This window comes from Danio aesculapii, chromosome 7, assembly GCF_903798145.1.
Source record: "Danio aesculapii chromosome 7, fDanAes4.1, whole genome shotgun sequence".
Taxonomy (NCBI): domain Eukaryota; kingdom Metazoa; phylum Chordata; class Actinopteri; order Cypriniformes; family Danionidae; genus Danio; species Danio aesculapii.
The window spans coordinates 1,886,395-1,906,891 of record NC_079441.1 but is presented as its reverse complement, the minus strand read 5'-3'; the positions used below and the strand labels follow the sequence as shown (position 1 = coordinate 1,906,891).

The following is a 20,497-nucleotide window of genomic DNA, read 5'->3' as shown; positions in this document are numbered from 1 at the left end:
TGATGGTTTATTGTGGGTTTATTGTTTACATGAAGAAATCTGTGTTACAAGTTAAACAAAAATTCTAATAATGAAATATATTTTGAATTTAAATAGTTTTTGTCTTGCGTTTGCATTAATTTTACATTTGAATAGCCAAAATTACAAGTTTCAGTCTTTTAAATGTAATTAATTGTGATTGATTAATTGCGATTAATTTTCCAAAAAAAAAAGTGTGATTAATTTGTTTTTTTTTTTTAATCGATTGACAGCACTAATATATATATATATATATATATATATATATATATATATATATATATATATATATATATATATATATATATATATATATATATATATATATAGTCATGATTACCAGCGATCTCTAACCACCAGAGGTCGCTGGTAAGCACTCACCCTCACAATAACCTATGGACTACAAATCCGCCATTCATGGACTACATTTTCATACATGCACTCCGTTCACAAACACACATGCTTCCTCATTTTGACTGATTACACTTGCACCAGCTGAGGATTGTCAAAGACTGATTACACACAATATTTATACAGCACACACTCTCACTTCCATTGCCGAGTCTTGTTTAACTGTAAAGTGACATTACAACGCGTTTCTCCTAGTCTAGTTTCTCCGTGTTTTGATCTTGCCTTGTTTACTTTTCTCCTTGTCTGCTGCCTGCCTTCTGACCTCTCGCCTGATACCTTTGACCACGATTCTGGACTGCCTTTATACATCTGTTTGCACCTGTGTTGACCATTGATTCCCTGACTTCGAATAAACCTGCAAGTGGATCCTAAACTTCAGTTGTCTCTGTCACTCCCCGTGTTACATATACAGTACTCAGCATCAGTGTTGCCAGACGTACGATGTATAATCAATAATGAGAAAAATCCTATAATGTACGATAATTTCAGAATTTTATGGCATTTAAAAAGTAATTTCTTTGTAATCTTCTTTACTTATTGATCTAGCTGCATCTTATCTGTACTGTCTGTGAGGAGAAGGTGGAGTTAGGCACGTTTTCTATCTCATCTTTCGTTACCTCTTCTCAGCCAATCAACATGAAGAATGGCTCTCTCTCTCATGAGTTAACGCTCCTGCTGCGCGTACCCGTGGTTAGGTCAGTAGTTTTCAGTTTGAGGTCGAACTTTTAAGCAATAATGTTAAAACAATTAGCGCTGTAAAGGAAGGTGAAATGCGTCATGTGAATGTGTTTTTTTTAACAAAAGTTAATCTCGTCAAAACAAAGCACGTACACCTCAGACTGTGTTTAAAATTCGGGAGGGTGCACTACTTTCAAGCCAACCAGCACTATTTTGCAGTCCATGACGGCATCCGATTTGTACAGCAAAATGAATCCCTCAACATCTGGCAACACTCGATGACAGCAACTCAGAGGTGGAGTTTGAACCTTCCCACTAAGGTATGCCTAGCTTTTTTAATGTATTGTGGTAATTTGCACGTTGTGTCAAAACGCTACGTGTCTAGATAATAGCTGTATACTCTCTGTTTGACTCGTGTACGATAATTTTCCTCCTGATACATTATAGGTCAAATTTTGCTGCATTCGAACAAAATAGGTTTATTAAATGGATATATTTATTCAAATATTATTTTAGTCACAGAACATAGAAAGATAATACAATTAAATTCCTGTGAAATATTGGGGGGGGGGGGGGAAACTAATCATTTTCATTATATTTTTTGTTCCTCTTGGATTTTGCTTATTTTCTTTTTTAATTATATAATATTTTTCCTGTAACATACAAATCTGTGTGTATTAACTTTGGTCCATTATCATACATTATTCTGTTAGATGAGCTCCAGATTTGGCTTCAGTGCTGACTAATCTAATGTACATGCACAAATATAATATCGCATAACATCCTATAGAACATAATAATTTAAAGGAGAGATTTGTGAAGGGTGTGTGTGTGTGTGTGTGTGTGTGTGTGTGTGTGTGTGTGTGTGTGTGTGAGAGAGAGAGATTATCAACAGATTATGACCATTCCTTCTCTGAGCTTCTCCAGAGATCCCCTTCAGCACAGATCTACAAATGAAAAACACACAGATCTTCAGATATTCTTCATCACTTCATATTTTATTCATTCATTCATTCATCCATTCCTTCATTTATTCATTCATCCATTCATTTATTTATTCATCATTTTATCCATTCATTCATTCATTCACTCATCCATTCATTCATTCATTCATTCATTTATTCACTCTTCCATTCATTGATTTATTCATTCTTTCATTCATCCATTCACTCATTCATCCATTCATTTATTCACTCATTCATCCGTTCATTTATTCATTCATTCATTCATTCATCCATTCCTTATTTATTTATTCATCCATTCATTCATTTATTCATTAATTTATCCATTCATTCATTCACTCATTCATCCATTCATTTATTTATTCATTCATCCATTCATTTATTCATTCATTCATCCATCCATTCATCCATTCCTTCATTTATTCATTCATCCAATAATTTATTTATTTATTCATTTATCCATTCCTTCATTCATTCATTCATTCATTCAGTCATTTATTCATCCATTCATTCATTCATTCATTCACTCATTCACTCATTCATTCATTTATTCATCCATTCATTAATTCATTCATTCATTCATTCATCCATTCGTTTATTCATTCATTCATTCATTCATTCATTCTCTTTTCGGCTTAGTCCCTTTATTGATTAGAGTTCACCACAGCGGAATAAACCACAAACTTCACCAGCATGTTTTACGCAGCGGATGCCCTTCCAGCTGCAAGCCAGTACTGGGAAACACTCATACACCATACCTGTTACCCTCCCGTTTTTCCCAGGATTCTCCCGTATTTTGCAGTTCTATCCCGCTATCATCCCATAAAAGTATTATCCCTATATTTCTCTTGTATTTTCAGTCTTTCTCTGAAGGATGGCAAATAAACATTAAAGAGCCGAGCCTCCCTATACGCAACCCATACAGCCGAACCACCAGTGGCCGCCCCTTGCTCTTAAATGTGAGTCTGTTCTGTGCTTTGACTTTGTTTAGGCATGAAAACACTTTGAAATAGAAATAAAAACAGCGGGATTCCCTTTCTCATTACAGGTGCCGTCTCCCCTCCATATTCATATAGCGGTGCGCGACTGTCAGCTGACGCGCTCCATAGTGATCAATAGGCGCTGTTTCCCAAACAGATTCTCTACACGCGATTTGAAGCGGAGTGAAAGTCTGGGTTTTGGGTGCGTGCTGAACAGACAAATACACATAATTAATAATAATAACATCTAAAGATGTCGATTTTGGTGGGGGTTTTTCAAACACAACTAATTTTGTCCTAAATATGCATAAAAAGTCAGGAAAGCAATCAAAAGCTTTCATTATAACATTAGATCTGTGCCTTTTTAAAGTGACAACTGATATTTAATGTAATCAAACGAAAAAATCTAAATAAATAAGAGATTCATTCACTGCTCTTTAATCAGGATGTGTGAGTTATACAGTGAAGAAACTGCTCATGAGATTTCATAGCTTGATTCTATTTCATTATAATAGCTATTAATTGTAATAAGCTGAACTGTTTGCTAATGTATATTATTTAATTGTTTTTTTGCAAATAATAATAAAACATATTACTGACCATTTAACTGTTTATTTACAATGAAACAGCTCCAGAAGAACATATTGTCGGGGGAATCCCTTAGTGTGGTGGGCATATCCCTTATTTTCACATCCCAATGTTAACAGGTATGCCATACACACTCATTTAGACACACACACTCGGCCAATTTAGTTGATCAATTTCCCTGTAGCGCATGTATTTGGACTGTGGGGGAAACCGGAGCACCTGGAGGAAACCCACACCAACATGGGGAGAACATGCAAACTCCACACAGAAATGCCAACTGACCCAGCCGGGACACAAACCAGCGACCTTCTTGCTGTGAGGCAACAGCGCTATCCATCCACTGTGCCTCACTTCAGATTTTCAGTGTGTAATTATGAACACACTCACCGCTCTGCAGTTCATTCTGCATCACTTTCTCTTCCTCTGCTGTTTGTTCTTCTTCTTCTGGGGTTTTAGTCCAGCTCAGCGTCACATTGGTGATTCCTCTCACAGCCAGCGCTGACGTCAGCTGAAATAAGATCAAGTAGATCATTTAATAATAAACTAATGTATATTATAAAGCCGTTAATATTAAACCCTTCTGATGTCTCAGAATTCAGGATTTGCTGTTCATTCTCAGGCTCAAACATGAGCCGCCATCACTAAAGACTTTACACACCTGAAACTTGTCTATAGCACTTGTTCACTGCTGCTCTTATAGTTGTGTAAATTGCTTCCTTGTCCTCATTTGTAAGTCGCTTTGGATAAAAGCGTCTGCTAAATGATTAAATGTAAATGTAAATGTAAACCTCTCAAGCAAAGAAGATTCATATCATTTCAATCCTCAAATGTATTTAGCAGGAAGAAACAAGCTGAACTTCATCTCACACACACACTTTGTGAATGTTTGTGTTCAGTGTGCAGTATTTCAGCAGTGTTCACTCAGTGGACAACACTTGACTCTCATTACAGTAAAGGAGGGGGGGGGGGTTATCATGATATTATCGTGATTTTATCAGAGGTGAAAAGTGTTTAGTTCACAAGAGATAAAGCAGCAGAATCTTATTTCAAGAGTTCACACTTAGCTGATAATCAATAAAGCGTAATTGGCATGCTGTCCCGGGAGAGAGCCCTGAGCTCGTAATATCCTCGAGCCGGGGCTCCCTCCTGTTAGAAGGGCGAGAGGGGAGTTCAAACTCAGGTAGGTCTCGAGAACTCCCCTGCTTGTCGCTGTGTGAGAAGTGTAAACTAAGGTTGTCTTGGATGATAATTTGGTTTAGTCGATTGGCTATGGTGAATGTTTTTGGACGGTGGGGAAAACCGGGGAACCCGGAGGAAACCCACGCGAACACAGGGAGAACATGCAAACTCCGCACAGAAACGCCAACTGGCCCGATAGGAGGTTGGACCAGCGGTGTTCTTGCTGTGAGGCAACAGAGCTAGCCACTGAGCCACCGTGTCGCCCTATCGGAAAAAAGGGTGGGAAGTAGAGGTGGAAGGAGGGGGAAGCTTCAAGACGAAGATAACTGGAGTGAAAAACTCTGGTTATTTATAATCAGAATCAGAATCAGAAAGAGCTTTATTGCCAGGTATGTTCACACATATGAGGAATTTGTTATGTTGACTGGTCTTCTACAGTGCAACAGGATTACAGAGACAGGACAAAAAACAGATCATAAATATATTTTAAATACAGAAGTAAGTAGTGAGTGCAAATATACAGATTGACAAGTGTATGTACGTGTTTATTACTATATACAACGTTATATGTGCAGCTGTTATGTGCAAATTGGCATGTAAAGTGTGTTGTTAAATAAGTGTATATGTGTATAAAAGTGTACAGCAGTAGTGATGTTGGTTCCACAATTATTATCATCAAGTGTTCATGAGATGGATTGCCTGAGGGAAGAAACTGTTTCTGTGTCGGGATGTTCTGGTGCGCAGTGCTCTGTAGCGTCGACCAGAAGGTAAAAGTTCAAAGAGGCAGTGTGCTGGGTGTGAGGGGTCCAGAGTGATTTTGGCAGCCCTTCTGCTCGCTCTGGATAAGTACAGTTCTTGGGGAGTAGGAAGGGTTGTACCAGTGATTCGCTCAGCAGTCCGAACTATTCGACGTAGTCTTTGGAGGTCGTATTTAGTAGCTGAGCTAAACCATGCTTCCGTAATCATCTAATAGGGCAGATTATGGAGATAATGAGGTGCCAGCCGTGTTGATCATAAGCATGTGATCCTCTCAAAATTAGTGTATAAATAAACCACACTGTGTGGTTTGTGTGTGTGCGTGTGTGCATGTGTGTGTGTGTGTGCATGTGTGTGTGTGTGTGCATGTTTTTCAGTAGTTTTTGTGGTGTAATAATGGTTTTATAGCTAGTGGATCCAAAATTGACCTGTAAAACAACTGTTGTACCCTTCATGAAAATAGAAAATGACTCATTGTTCCTAATGGTGCCGTGGTCATTTCAGACACATCCATCAAACTTCAAGATATATATATATATATATATATATATATATATATATATATATATATATATATATATATATATATACAGTATATATACACAGTATATATACACAGTATATACACAATATATTCATATAGATATACACATAATATATAGATAGATAGATAGATAGATAGATAGATAGATAGATAGATAGATAGATAGATAGATAGATATACACATAATATATATACATACATATATATATATATATATATATATATATATATATATATATATATATATATATATATATATATATATATATATATATATATATATATATAGGAGAGAATGGGGTAATGTGAGACACCCCCTCTATCTAAGCAACGGATTTAAATAACACTCAATAACAATTTTGTTTTCAAGCCCCTTCCACTTCCCCTCTACCATGAAGGACAGGAGTTCCTGGTGCTGTGGAAAGCATGTTTTCTTTCACAAAATTATGTTTTTTGCATGTAAATGTATTTTTTTTTTGCCGTCAACTTAATCAACTGCTGTGCCAAAGCAAATTGATTCAAGTAGAAAAACTTCTATCAGACATGTTGATGAACTATCAACATATAAAACCACGTGATGATGCTAGCTGAAGATTAGCCTGAATTGCCAAAAAAGATCATTTGTTTCTAAAACGTGGTGGTGGGGTAAAGTGAGATGTAAGGCACAAGTAAAATTTAGTCTACCAGACTGCAGGACTTGTGAATGAGGCCTTCATATCAACAGTGACACCATGCAACATCACTTCTGGATTTAGGTGCACTGCAAGTTTTCCATATAACCAAGACATTTTCCTTGACAAAGCATTTGCACTATTCATGGTGTCAGACTGGCCAAATCCTGAGCTCCAGCCTGTCACTACAGAAGATTTGGATGATCTATCCCCTGCAGATGATCCACCTTCACTCACTGATACTAATCCTTATATTGCACAAACTCCACATGGATGTGCCATGTGTTTCCAGCCAACCTGGATATATGTCTCCTCATGAAATCTCAATTCTCAAATGTTGTCCCAGAACACAATCCAAATGAAACCGTGTGACAATTGAAAAGGCCTTTTGACCTTATTCTTCAATGCCGAAGTGTACATGTTTTCGCGATTGTTTTAAAACTTTCGATTCAGCTGCCTATGGGAGAAATGACTAGGAATAATAAACAGCAGAAAACGGTCACACTACTTACTCCACAAACAAGTGTTTGCATGACAATACAGACAAAGTAGAATAATATCATAAGAAAACATCAGTTATCAACACCAAGCAGCCGAACGAGCTGTTTTTAACGTTTAAAAATGAATGGAAGTGAATGAGACCAGAAGTCTCGAGCCAAAATGATTCAAATGGCTGCGCCCACTCCTACGCGGAGAATACGGTGAATAAAGAAAGACAAAAAACTAGCAGGGAAAAAGCAAAAGAATAGCAAATAAAAGGAATCGAATAAAAAGAAAGCAACCCAAAAGCTAGCTGTCAGGATTCAGACTCTTACAACAAGCTTTGTTATGGTAGTTTTAATGTGGAAAAAGTAGGTGGATCAGTTTACCCCTGGCTGGATCACTTTACCCCTTTACCCCATTTTTTTGGACTGTCTCAGTTTACCCCGAAGCTGGGGTAAAGTGAGACACAAGACAACTTTTTTAAAACAATCATATTTTCACTTTCCTTTATTCTAAATACAGTCTGATAAAGCCCATTGCTAGAAAACACTCTGAATTAATGAGAAATGTGTACATTTTACCGATATATAATTTTAGCTCTCTTACAGGGGAGCAAATGTAAAAAGTGTCTCACTTTACCCCACTCTCCCCTATATATATATATATATATATATATATATATATATATATATATATATATAATTTTTAGGTCACACTTTATTTTAATGGTCTATTTGTTGAATTAAGTTACAGTGCATCTACATGCCAACTAATTCTCATTAGATTATAAGTAGACTGTTAAGGTTGGGGTTAGTATAAGTTGACATGTACTTGTAAAGGTTCTTATAGTCAGTTAAATGTCTGTTGAAGGAGCAGTATCAGCAATTATTAAGCAGACAGTCTACTAATACTCAAATGGACCATCAAAATAAAGTGTTACCTTATTTTATTTACTTTTTTTTTAGATGCAGGTTGTTCTCACCTCTGAAAGCACATTATGGGTGACTGTTGAGTCGGTCAGATTAACAGTGGAATTAAAGGAAATCTTCATGAAGAAGCGTCTGAAAGTGTCTAAGAAAAGCAAACAAAATCCATCAAACACACAAATGTGATTTTATACTTAAATTTAGAAATATTTGATCATGCATTCATATTCTTATGTATCTGCGTGTCTGTAACGCTGCTGTTTTTGACTGTTTGGCGTCATCTAGTGTCTGAATAATGTGCAGGTTAGTGTATACTCCATTCAGTAAGTTTCATTTCTGTCAGCTTTGTGTTTAATTAAAGAAATAATGAACAATTACAGCTCAGAACAATGATTTGTGTTTAATTTTAACGTTTTGTGGCAACTAGCCATGTAATAATCGGGACGAAGTACATCCAGGACATTTTTTTTTTCACATAATAAAGCCTGAAAGGGTTATTGGCAGACAAAGCAGAGCACTGCACATAAAACAATAAAGAAAAGGGTGAATAAAGCAATGTAAACCATTGTAATATTTTTTCGGGCAATATTAGATTGATGAAAGATTTTATAGGGCTTTATTAGGCTTTTAGTGTGGTCGCATTGCCCTTACCATGACTGACACCGATGCTGACGCGCACCTTTAAAAAAATTTAACTACACGTCACAACAACGTGTAACGCAAGCTCAATGATTGGACAGCTTGGTAGCTGTGACAAGAGACAGAGAGCCGTGCAAACCCGTTGGGGCGAGTGTTTACACATCTGAAGTCCCGTGAAGGAGCTCCAGGGGTCCATTCTTCGTACCTCGCTTAAATGATCTGAGATCATTTGGCAGATCCTGGATCTGTTAATCTTGATAACTGATCTCTGGAGAATTTGGTTCTTCAAACAAGTTCGTCAATCAGATTAAAATGTCTAGATAAACTGATCTGAGATCGTTGTGTGTGTTGTGAAGGACAGATCTATCGATCCTCGAAATCATGATCAGCAATGCAGCGATTAGCAGCGTAATGACATCATCTGATTAATAAATAATAAAATTAGCAGTAAACGGTTTGTTAAATTTGTTGTCGCTGCAGGCCTTACACTTTCATCTGTCGAGAGTATTCATCATGTATTTCAATGCATATCAATGCATTTAGTTCTACGTTTAGAGAAGATTTTCTTTATTATAGTAGTCTATGTCTACTCAAGTATTTTTAATCGGCGTAAGGAAAACTGTATAAATTAATTTTGCATCAAAAAAGCATTTTGATATCAGTGAAGGTGTCAATCACCGGCATAAGCGGTCAAAACATGCATGACTGCATAAATTATTATGCTTTTTTTTAAAAATTGCATTTGTGCATGTACGTGTTTGCATCTAAAAAGATCATATCATTAAATTTTCACTTTAAACCAGCAGGTGGCAGTCTTTGTAGTTTTATGTGTTACGTGCGTGTGTTATGAAGGACAGATCTATTGATCCTCGAAATCATGATCAGCAATGCAGGGATTGGCTGACGGCACAGCAGCGTAATGACATCATGTGAGCAAAATTACATAAAATTCGTAGTATACGGTTTGTTAAATATGATACGCAATAACTTTTCACATTTGATGTGTGCTGCAGGCTTTATAATTTCATGTGTTAAGAGTAATTAGCAATTTATTTCGTTTCACATTTTAGATCTGATTTTTTTTACTGTAGCAGCCTAGGCCTATTTTATTTCTTAATCGGCGTAAATGTCTGCAACTTTTGAATCACAGACATATTAGCTGTCAAAAAAATGTGCATGACTGCATAAATTATTATTCCTTAATAAAAACAAACAAACAAAAAAACAGTTGAATATTGTGCATGATGTCTATTATCATACAGAAACTATACTAAAGCTGGATCAGTACCTTAAAACAGTATGTGTCTGAAAAAATCCATATTAATAAACGTTCTCCTTCATTCCCTTGGGGAGAACCACTGCGTTTTTGTACTTTTATTTCAGGGTGTAGATTGTATAAGTTTTATTTATATATATTTTTTTAAACATATATGTATATATACATAAATATTATTAATTATTTAATGTTAAATAATATTAATTATTATAAATTATAAATGTGTATATACTAACTTTTTTTTACTATTTTACCAAGTGTACATAATCTATAGGTTACTACTGTAAGAAAATATCAGCATTCGGTACATACTTTCAGTTTTACCTTTGCTTGAAATGAGCTGATCTAATCCTGTACATATAAAATAAACCTGCTCCCGAGCAGGTTTGAGCTACCAGAACCCTTGCTATGACAACAACTCTCGCATGAGTTTTGAAGAACAAAACGATCCTGGACCAGGTCAAATCGTCAACAACCAAATCCAGCTAACTGAGTAATCCACGTACGAAGAACGGACCCTGAATTGTTGGAATGACAACAAGTCTCAGATGAGAAAAACAAACAAAAAGCGCTCAGGGGTAACTCAAATATTTGGTCGGTGCTCTTTGGGTGAGGGATTCATCAAAACATCAACAGAAAGTAGTCCAAGGCACTCGGAAATTGTGGAAAATTTAAAAAGCCTTTATTCTCATGGCTTAATCTTAAAAGAAACCTAGAAACCTTGTTTCTTTTAAGATTAAGCCATGTGAATAAAGGCTTTTTAAATTTTCCACAATTTCCGAGTGCCTTGGACTAATTTCTGTGGAAGTCTCAGATGTGTTTTGAAGAACGAAACGATTCTGGGTTGTGTCAAATCGTCAATATCCAAATCTAGCTAATTGAGTAATCCACGTACGAAGAACAGACCCCAGATGTTTTGTGTTTACCTTATAATTATTGATGTTGCACGTCCGCTGATTCCCACCTCAGAATGAGCGAGTTTTAGCTACTTGTACATTAAGGTGGCGTTCAGAAACTCGACACAGAGTAACATAAACACCTGCTGCCAGCTAGTGTTTCGTTAGAGTTATTGCAGAGCAGCACAAACAGCATGCAGAAGTATAAGCGCAAGGCAGGTGTCGTGGATCACGCTGATCTCTCCACGCAGAAGTATAAACCAGCCTTAATAGTAATAGTAGTGCTTTTTACATGCAGTAATTAGTAATGTAATCAGATTACAATTTTCAAGTAGTAATGAATTATTTATTTTTAATTTTTTAATATAAATTAATTTAATTTATTCCTTTTTTTGAAACGCTGTTCATCAGTAAGTTTTTATTTTGACTTTATTAATATTGATATGGAGAACTAAGAGTATACTTCTATTGGAGTAATATTCATATTTTAATTCAAGTGTCAAATTTTTCAGTCTATATTAAATTAACGAAAGAACTACAATTTTGATTTTAAATTTTAGCCTTTTTAAGTTTCAAAGTAACTTGAAAGTAAAGTTATTAGTAATCTGGCCACTTTTTGACATGCAGTAATTAGAAATGTAATCAGATTACAATTTTCAAGTAGCAATTCGTAATAATTTGTAATCAATTACTTTGTTGAGTAACTTACCAAACACACTTCAACAGTAAATACTATTGCTCTTATCAGAACATTTAAAATCAAGTAATTTTGGACTCGACACTTCTGCCATCATACTTCTACCTGAGTAATGTTTATTATTAAATAATACAGTATGCACTTTTACTTAGCGGTTCATTCCATTGTGGTAGCACATGATTAAGCAGGGAGTAAGCCGAAGGAAAGTGAGTTAGTCTCCTTTTACTCAAGTGCCTAATTTGTGTACTTCATCTACCACAGGCGGTGCCAAATTTAGAGTTGTGATATTATTGTAATAGTTTTGAGCAGATGTGTTGTGAAAACCTGGCAACCCTGCCTGTTGGTGTGAATACAAGACACTTTTCTCAAACACTCACAGACAACCGGCAGGGGCTGCTGATCTGTAAAGGAAAAAACAGAATCACTAACCACTGAAAGACAATAAAAAGCCAAAATGAAGGAATGATCTTCTGGTATGATCACCTGTCTCGTATAGTTCCACCTCACACACAGAGAGCATTCCCATAAATCCCCAGATTATAAAGTATTGTCCCTTACGGTTTCCACAGGAGTAGGTGACGGTGCTGGAGGTTTTGTCAGTGGTGGTCACGGTACACCTACAAAACCGCAAAACACACACTTAATCAACACTGTCTTCATTATAGTGGGAAGAATACTGAGACAAATCACACTAATAACAAAATAATAATAACTAACCAAAATAAATAAAAATAAAACAAAAACCGAAGCAGGAGAATCCTCTGCTGGTTTTGCTGGATCTTAATGTACTTTTGATACTGTCGATCACTGAGCTTTAATTAAGGGTGTTTTCACTCATCGAGTTCATTTAAAGGGCACATATGATGAAAAAAGCTGTTTGGACTGAACTGTGTGCAGGTATAGTGTGTCATATTGGAGTGATATAAAAACAAAAAGGGCTCTATTTTAACGATCCATGCACAAAGTGCAAAGGACGTGTCAGAATCCACTTTTGCTAATTTAAGAACGGAAAAATCCACTTTGCGCTGTGGCGCATGGTCTAACAGGGTTGAGCTTATTCTCTTCATGAGTTATAGGTGTGTTTTGAGAATAAACCAATCAGAGTCTCATCTCCCATTCCCTTTAAGAGTCAGTTGCGTCGCGCCATGGTGCATTTGCTATTTACTTGACAGACTTTGTAAGTGTAAAAACGGAACGCTTCACTAGCGAGAAAACAGCTAAACAGAGCATCTGCAGCGCAAGAATGAGAGATGAGCCTCCTCATTCTTTACTTTCACTTTCACTCTCATGGATAGGGAAACATGTTGTACTCACAGACATCCATTAGCCTATACATAATTTCGTTTATTAAGCACAAAGATTTGTTTCAAAACTATTTCTACATTCAGTTCTAATTCCCAGCAAAGGAATGAATGAACAATAATAACGAAGTGTGTTCAAAAAACCAAATATCCAATATCCAAATACACATGCTATGCCCCATATGGTCTAAAACCCCACAGGTGGACAAATCTAAGCTTGTTTTTAATAAAACAAATATAAATATGCATATAATAAATAATACTGCTAATAATAATAACAACATTATACAAAAGCAAATTGTCATGAATAAACTGAAAAAGCCCCCCGAGATGAAGGCATGAAAAGGCATAAAGTATGGTTTTTATATTTATGTAGGCCAGAAAATAATATGTTTTGTAATATTTTAATCCTTCAATTAATGTGAAAAATGCAAATCCAATTAGATCTACTTATTTGGTAAACAAAGCAAGTCTCTCATGTAATAGATCTACTAAAAGACAGAGAATATTACTGCACACACTGTATTGTAAATAAATAGTATGAGCAATTTAAAATTACTATCATTACTTCTTTGTATCTACACAGTGACGTACTGTACGCGGACTGGGATCTCTTTGTTTTCACAAAGAGTCCTCTGTCACGAGCAATGAAGAGGTGAACTCAAGTTCAGAAAAACAAAGTCTTTATTTAAGAAGCGGGTCTCAGAAAAAGCAACAAAACCAAAGTTGAGGAACGCTGAGGAAGCATCAAGGAAAATCCCAGAACAACGGGACGCTCGCTCACTGGCAGTACTGGACACAAATACAAGGTGAGTAACCGAATGCTTCGCACAGACACACAAGCGACAACATACTGACAAACATGAAGGGAAATGACGTGCTATAAATAGGAAAAAAAGGGAATAAAAGGCAGGTGGAAAGAATTAGCTGAAATGACCAGTACACCAGTGACTGCAAATAAAAGCAGGTAAAAAGAGATCATCTGTAATGCAAGGCAGGAGAAGAGAGCAAGAACGCGAGGTACGGTGACATCCTCACTGTTTCCAGTGAGGACTCAGAGAAACTAGTTCATGCTTTTATCAGCAGCAGGGTGGATTACTGTAACGGCCTCCTCACTGGCCTTCCAAAAAAGACAGTCAGACAGTTGCAGCTCATCCAGAACGCTGTTGCCAGGATTCTGACAAAAAACAGGAAATCAGGAAATCACATCACACCTGTCCTCAGGTCTTTACACTGGCTCCCAGTTACATTCAGAATAGATTTTAAAGTATTATTACTGGTCTATAAATCACTGAATGGCCTAGGAGCTCAATACATTACAGATATGCTCACTGAATACAAACCTAACAGAGCTTTAGTATCATATAAACTAGAAACTCCAAGAGTTCAGTCAGAGCAGGGTGAATCAGCTTTCAGCTACTAACAGCGCCACCTACTGCTATAAATCAGCTTCCAGAAATGATCAGATGTGCTCCAACATTAGGCACATTCACATCAAGACTGAACACACATCTGTTTAGCTGTGCCTTTACTGAATGAGCACTGTGCTACTTCCAACAGATCTCACTATTGTGTCTTTCTTTTCTTTTCTTTTTATTCTTTTATAACCTGTTTTAACACATTTTAATCTGTTTTTAATCACTTTATTGTTTGTTTTTTTTAATTATTATTTTTTTATGTTCTTATACTTGTCTTTTTTATTCCTGTTTATGTAAAGCACTTTGAATTGCCACTGTGTATGAAATGTCCTATAGAAATAAACTTGCCTTGCCTTGCCTTCACGTCATGAAAAAACTGAACCACAAACAGACCAGCAAACAAATCGTACTCATGTGGAGCCAGATCAGTCTCAAAAATGTATGTATATGTAAATGTGTTGTTTTTGAGACTGATCTGGCTCCATATACTCAGACCACCCCCACCCTTTTGGGTTCGTTTAGTGCAAAGGTCTCAAACTTAATTCCTGGAGGGCCGCAGCTCTGCACAGTTTTGCTCCAACCCTAATCAAAACCCAGCTGATCCAGTTAATCAAGGTGTTCAAGACTACTAGAGACTATTAAGCAAGTGTGAGTTGAAGGTGGTTGCAGCTAAACTGTGCAGAGCTGTGGTCCTCCAGGAATTGAGTTTGAGACCACTTGGTTTGTTTACACATACACGCTGAACTGCTCCGAGAGCGTTTGAAGGGGTTAAAACTAGATGTGGAAACACCCTAAGAGACTACATTGTCTTGTGGTCATCACTGGGACATCTCTGGATTGGTTATCTTTCTATCTACAGTAGTTTTTTTGTCCTGTGGTGTGCCTCATGGTTCTGTGTTAGGCCCTCTTCTGTTTTTTATTTTGGACATGCTTCCTCTAAGCAAGATTATCAGTAGTTTTAAAGTTATAATAAAGTTGCTTATGCTGATGATTATGCAATTGTAATTTACTTTTAGCCCTGACAGACGAGATGAACTGTCCTTCTGGCAGGATCGTTTACTCTCCATTGACAAATACATGGCTGACTTGTTGGCGCCAATAGCCTAGTGGTAAGTGCGTCGACACAGCACCAAGGTGCTCATGGCGACCTGAGTTTGATTCCTGGCTTGAGGTCCTTTGCCGATCCTTCCCCTATCTCTGCTCTCCACACTTTCCTGTCTGTAAAATCTCCACTGTCCTATCCCAATAAAGCTGAAACCCCTAAAAGATAATTATTTAAAAAAAAAAATTAATAAATGGACGGCTGACTATTTTCTGCAACTTAATTCTAATGAAACTGATGTTGATTTTTGCTCCAGAGAGCGTCACCCCAAGTATTCCTGTCCATCCTTAAATTGCAGTAGAAATCTGAGTGTCATTTTAGATAGAGCTCTGTGTTTTAATAGTCATGTTAAGTCTGTTGTTCCCACACGTTTTTTTCAATCGTAGGAACATTGCAAAAATATGGTATCAATAGAAGAGATGGAGATGCTTGTCCATGCCTTCATCTCTTCATGGCTGGACTATTGTAATGTTCTCTACACTGGTCTGAACAAATCATCCGTGGAGCAATACAAACACATTTTTAGTTTACTACTTAATTATGAGTAAAGGTTTAATGAACCGAGTAATAGCCAACTCATGCTCATTCTGAAAATGTACCGCTATATAAATTTCTGGAGAGCGCCAAATACGTCCTAGGAGCTACGTTTTTTTTTTTTGCAGTTTTAGTTTTCACGAATCCAGCATCCTGCTGTGTACGCTTTTTCAGATCTCAAATTTCTCTCACGAGTGCCATTCCCGCCAGCTGTTCTCACGTAAATCCACCAGAGACTGCTGTCTACTGACTGACTGACTGACAGAATGACTGACTGATCGACTGACCCACTCTCCCCCTTCCCTAAACCAAACCAATAGTGTTTTCAAAAGCACCAATTGACCCGATCACCCACTTCCCTAAACCCAACTGACAGTTTTAAAAAGCAATCCAGAAAAATCACCTGATCACCTGATTTTTACCACATTTTCAGGTTTTACCACAGTCTTACCCTGTTATTCACTTGTTTATTAAATTTTTTGGCTGTTTTTTAGGAATGGTGCCATAACGCCCCATAGCATTCGTTTTAAAGACGAAATGCAGCCAAACATACTTCAGGCTGCATAATTCGTGATCTCCAGAAATGTATACAGGGGTACGTTTTCAGAATGAGCCTATGTTGGAAATAGCACAGTTTTTCTTAAAATATTGCAATGCACACAACATTATGGGGGCGTTTCAGAGTCCAAAGAGAAATTACACAGACACATTACACAGACAATAACTAGAAGCATGTGTGGATGAGAAAGTCATATAGCGAATATAAAGCTCATCACAAACATCTTTTCCACTTCAACAGTTCACACTTAGCTAATGATTGATTATAAATCTTGTTTGGCATGCTGTCCCGGGAGAGAGCCCTGAGCTCATAAGATCTTCGAGCATGGGGCTCCCTCCCGTTTGCAGGGTGAAAGGGGAATTTGAGCTTAGGTCAATCTCGAGAACTACTCTGCTGTCACTGAAGCTAGTGAGCATAGGGATTGTTATGACGATATAACTACCTATAGGAGCTTGTATATAGTGCTGATTTGGATTAGTCAATTAATTTAAGTTGCGTATTTTTGGACGGTGGGAGAAAACCGGGGGAAACCACGTGTCCACAGGGAGAATGTGTAAATTCCACACAGAAATGTAGGCTGGCTTGGTAAGGAGTAGAACCAGTGACGTTCTTGCTGTGGGGCAACAGTGCTAACCACCACTGTGCCACCCATCTAGGAACGGAGGAGTAGGGGAGGAAAGGGGGATTCTTTAAAACGAAGATGACTTGATGAATCATAATTTTGCTAATACGGGATCAGCCGTGATCAATCATAAGCACGTGATCCTCTCGAAATTAGTTTATAAACAAACTTCACAAGCAGAGAAACGTATTAATGTCATTTTAATCCACACAACTACTAAACACCATCATGGCAACGCACCTAAAATTAAAATAATCCAATAAACATTATTTATCAACATTAGAAATATTAAAAAATACTAAAAAGAAACAGTAATGTCAACAAAAATAATGCAGGGAAATCGGGGAAAGTCTGTATATATGGTTATTCTTAACATACTGTAAACCAGGTTACAGGTTTATACTGTAGAACAGAGGTGGGAGTAAGTCACAGATGAGCAAGTCACAAGCAAGTCTCAAGTCATAACCTTCAAGTCTCAAGCAAGTCAAGTCAATTTTTGTCAGACTCGAGTCAAGTCAAGTCACTGCTTATTTCAAGTCACGTAAAGTCAAGTCAAGTCAAGTCAATCAAGTTATAAAATTTTATACATATACATATATATACACATACATATATATACACATACATATATATATATAGATATATATATATATATACATATATATATATACACATACATATATATATATACACATATACATATATATATATATACATAAACTGTGATTTGAAATGACACGTTCATCACTAGTGAAGCAGATGGCTTTCTGCTTAGGGGAATGTGTGTGCTTATTTCAAAGCCCTGCAATTATCATACTATTAATTAAATGAGACCCTTACTCACAAAACAATTAAACTTAACCCCTAACATGTCAAACGTTAAACATTAGCATATGAATACAAGACTATCAGTGCTTCCCACAGGTTTGTAATATACTTGTGGTATACTTGTGGTGGTAGCCGGATTGAAACACACCATTAACGCACCATTACGTAGTTAACTATATGCAACAAACAAAACATAATTACATTTTTAACAATAATTTAATTTATTATGACACTGTAATACACTGTTTATTTTCAATGGGTTAAAGTAAAAAAACTGTTATAAAAGACATCCGCTTTCTCTTACCTTTATGCTATTCAGGAGCCATGTGCACCGCTGACAGGTCAAATCTGCTTCTCTTTCTTTTAAGTTCACAGCAAACTTGAATGCCAAAGCGTTTTAGATAAGTATATGAAATAGCCTATATATTATAGCCTAATGACATCATCAAATTAATAAAATATACAGCAAATGAGAGATAAATGACAGAAAAAGGAATAAAAACAGAATATCTCTAAAAATGATCATAGATTATTTAAATAAGGCAAATGTGTTGATTAACCATTACTAATGGTGTAGGTATATTTTGCAGCCAGTTTAGACCAGTCATTTCCTCCTCTCCGACTATAGAGTAAAGGTTTTCTGAGTCGTTTAGATTCAAGAATGAATTATTGAATGTTTCTCTCGCTACTATGCGCGCAGTCAGCTGCAAAGCCAAGCGAAAGTAGGCTTAATAATGCTAAAATGCATACAATAAATGAACAACAGCTTTAGAAAGCAAAAACCTCATTTTTTTTAAGAGCCAAAAAGGCACGTCTCTGTGGGTCTGCTGTGCGGGGGTGCAGACCGGTCAGTTCACGCGTGCACAGAACTAAACGAGAGAGGATTTTCCACTACATCAATCATGGATATTTGATTAAAGTAGGCGGAAATAAAATAGTGTAGAAGAATGATAATAATAGTAATAAAAAAAACGTGTCACTAAATATACTTGGATGGCCGTTAATATACCGGGTGGCTCGCACAGGTAAAGACCAAATGAATCGTTCTGATGAATTGATCCAGTTCAGTATGGGTTGCATTTCCAATAAACACTAATCTACAAATTACTTAAAGTTACCTAATTTTGTAGGTGCCAATAGCCTAGTGGTTAATGCGTCGACACATAGCACCGAAGTGTCACGGTCGGTGAGGGGAAAAAGGGGCGAGGACCCAAGTGCAGGGTAAAGTAGAATTTATTTCTAATTAAAATAAAACAAAAGAACAACAACCCCCCCCCCCCCCCTCTCTCTCTCTGGACAGAAATTTAAAACATGGAGCAATCGCTCGCTTTTTTAATGTCTAATCATCTTGTTTAATCCCGCCCCTTTTCACAGCGCCGTACGACAGAATTTCGCAGGCTCAAACTCAAGTGTCACCGCAGCTTAAGTCTGATTCGAGTCATGTCATGTGACTCGAGTCCCCCATCTCTGCTGTAGAATATTTACAGTTTTTGATCATGAAAATCCAACACAATCTCACGGCAATTCGTAACTTTTTGATTTAGTGGCTAATTCGTACGATCTAATTCGTACAATTTAGTACGATTTGCTCATCCGCCAATGACGGTTGGGTTTAGGGGTGGGGTTAGGTGCCACGCCTCCTTTTTCAAATCGTACAATTTCGTACGACTGAACTCGTACGAATTCATACGAATTAGCCACTAAACTGTCAAAACGTAAAATACTTAAGTTTTCTCGTGAGATCAGGCTGGAAAATCGTGGGATTTTTACAGTGCACACATCTGAAGCTCTTACTTGGGATTGCTGTAGCCATCGAAGTCTAGAGAGCTTCCGAAGTTCACCGTGACTGATTTTATCTTGTCTGGAAAGCTGTCTTCTCTGTAAGTGACCGTGGCAGTGCTCACTTGATAGACAGCCTGCAGATCCACCTTAAGCCAGGGTAAATACTCCCAGGTAGTAGCAGCGCATGTAGTTGATAATGTGGAGAAATTCTTGCCTCCGTCGATGGCATTGTTCGCGACCCACAGAGAGCTGACTGTGCTGACCTGAGAGGCTTTGGCTTTCTGTGCCAAATTCACTGAAGAAAAAAGAAACACGCTCATTTGTAAAAGCTAAAAACTGCAGTTTAAAAAAAATGAAAAAAAGAGGTTCATTAACTAATACAAGCTTATTGTAAAGTGTGACCAAACAAGTGTAGTTGAGGGGCAGTTCTGGGCCTGTCTGTCATTTCAGCCTGGTGATGCCATCAACTATTAACCTGACAAAATGTATTTTAAAACGTATGATTTTAGGTGGCACAGTGGCTTAGTGGTTAGCACTGTCGCCTCACAGCAAGAAGGTAGCTGGTTCGAGTCACGGCTGGGTCAGTTGGTTTTTCTGTGTGGAGTTTGCATGTTCTCCCCGTGTTGGCGTGGGTTTCCTCTGGGTGC

At 37.1% G+C, this 20,497-nt stretch overlaps 1 protein-coding gene across 1 annotated transcript in view; it reads right to left on the bottom strand.

Moving 5' to 3' along the window:
• Nucleotides 1–20,295, bottom strand: part of LOC130232573 (uncharacterized) — a 44,516-nt gene extending 24,221 nt beyond the window's left edge. The window contains exons 1-3 of the mRNA XM_056462552.1: nucleotides 20,253–20,295; nucleotides 19,863–20,145; nucleotides 12,263–12,321 (exon numbers count right to left, since the gene is read on the bottom strand). Coding sequence (XP_056318527.1) covers nucleotides 12,263–12,321; nucleotides 19,863–20,145; nucleotides 20,253–20,295 — 385 coding nt within the window. The remainder of the gene's footprint in view (nucleotides 1–12,262; nucleotides 12,322–19,862; nucleotides 20,146–20,252) is intronic.
• Nucleotides 20,296–20,497: the final 202 nt, after the last annotated feature.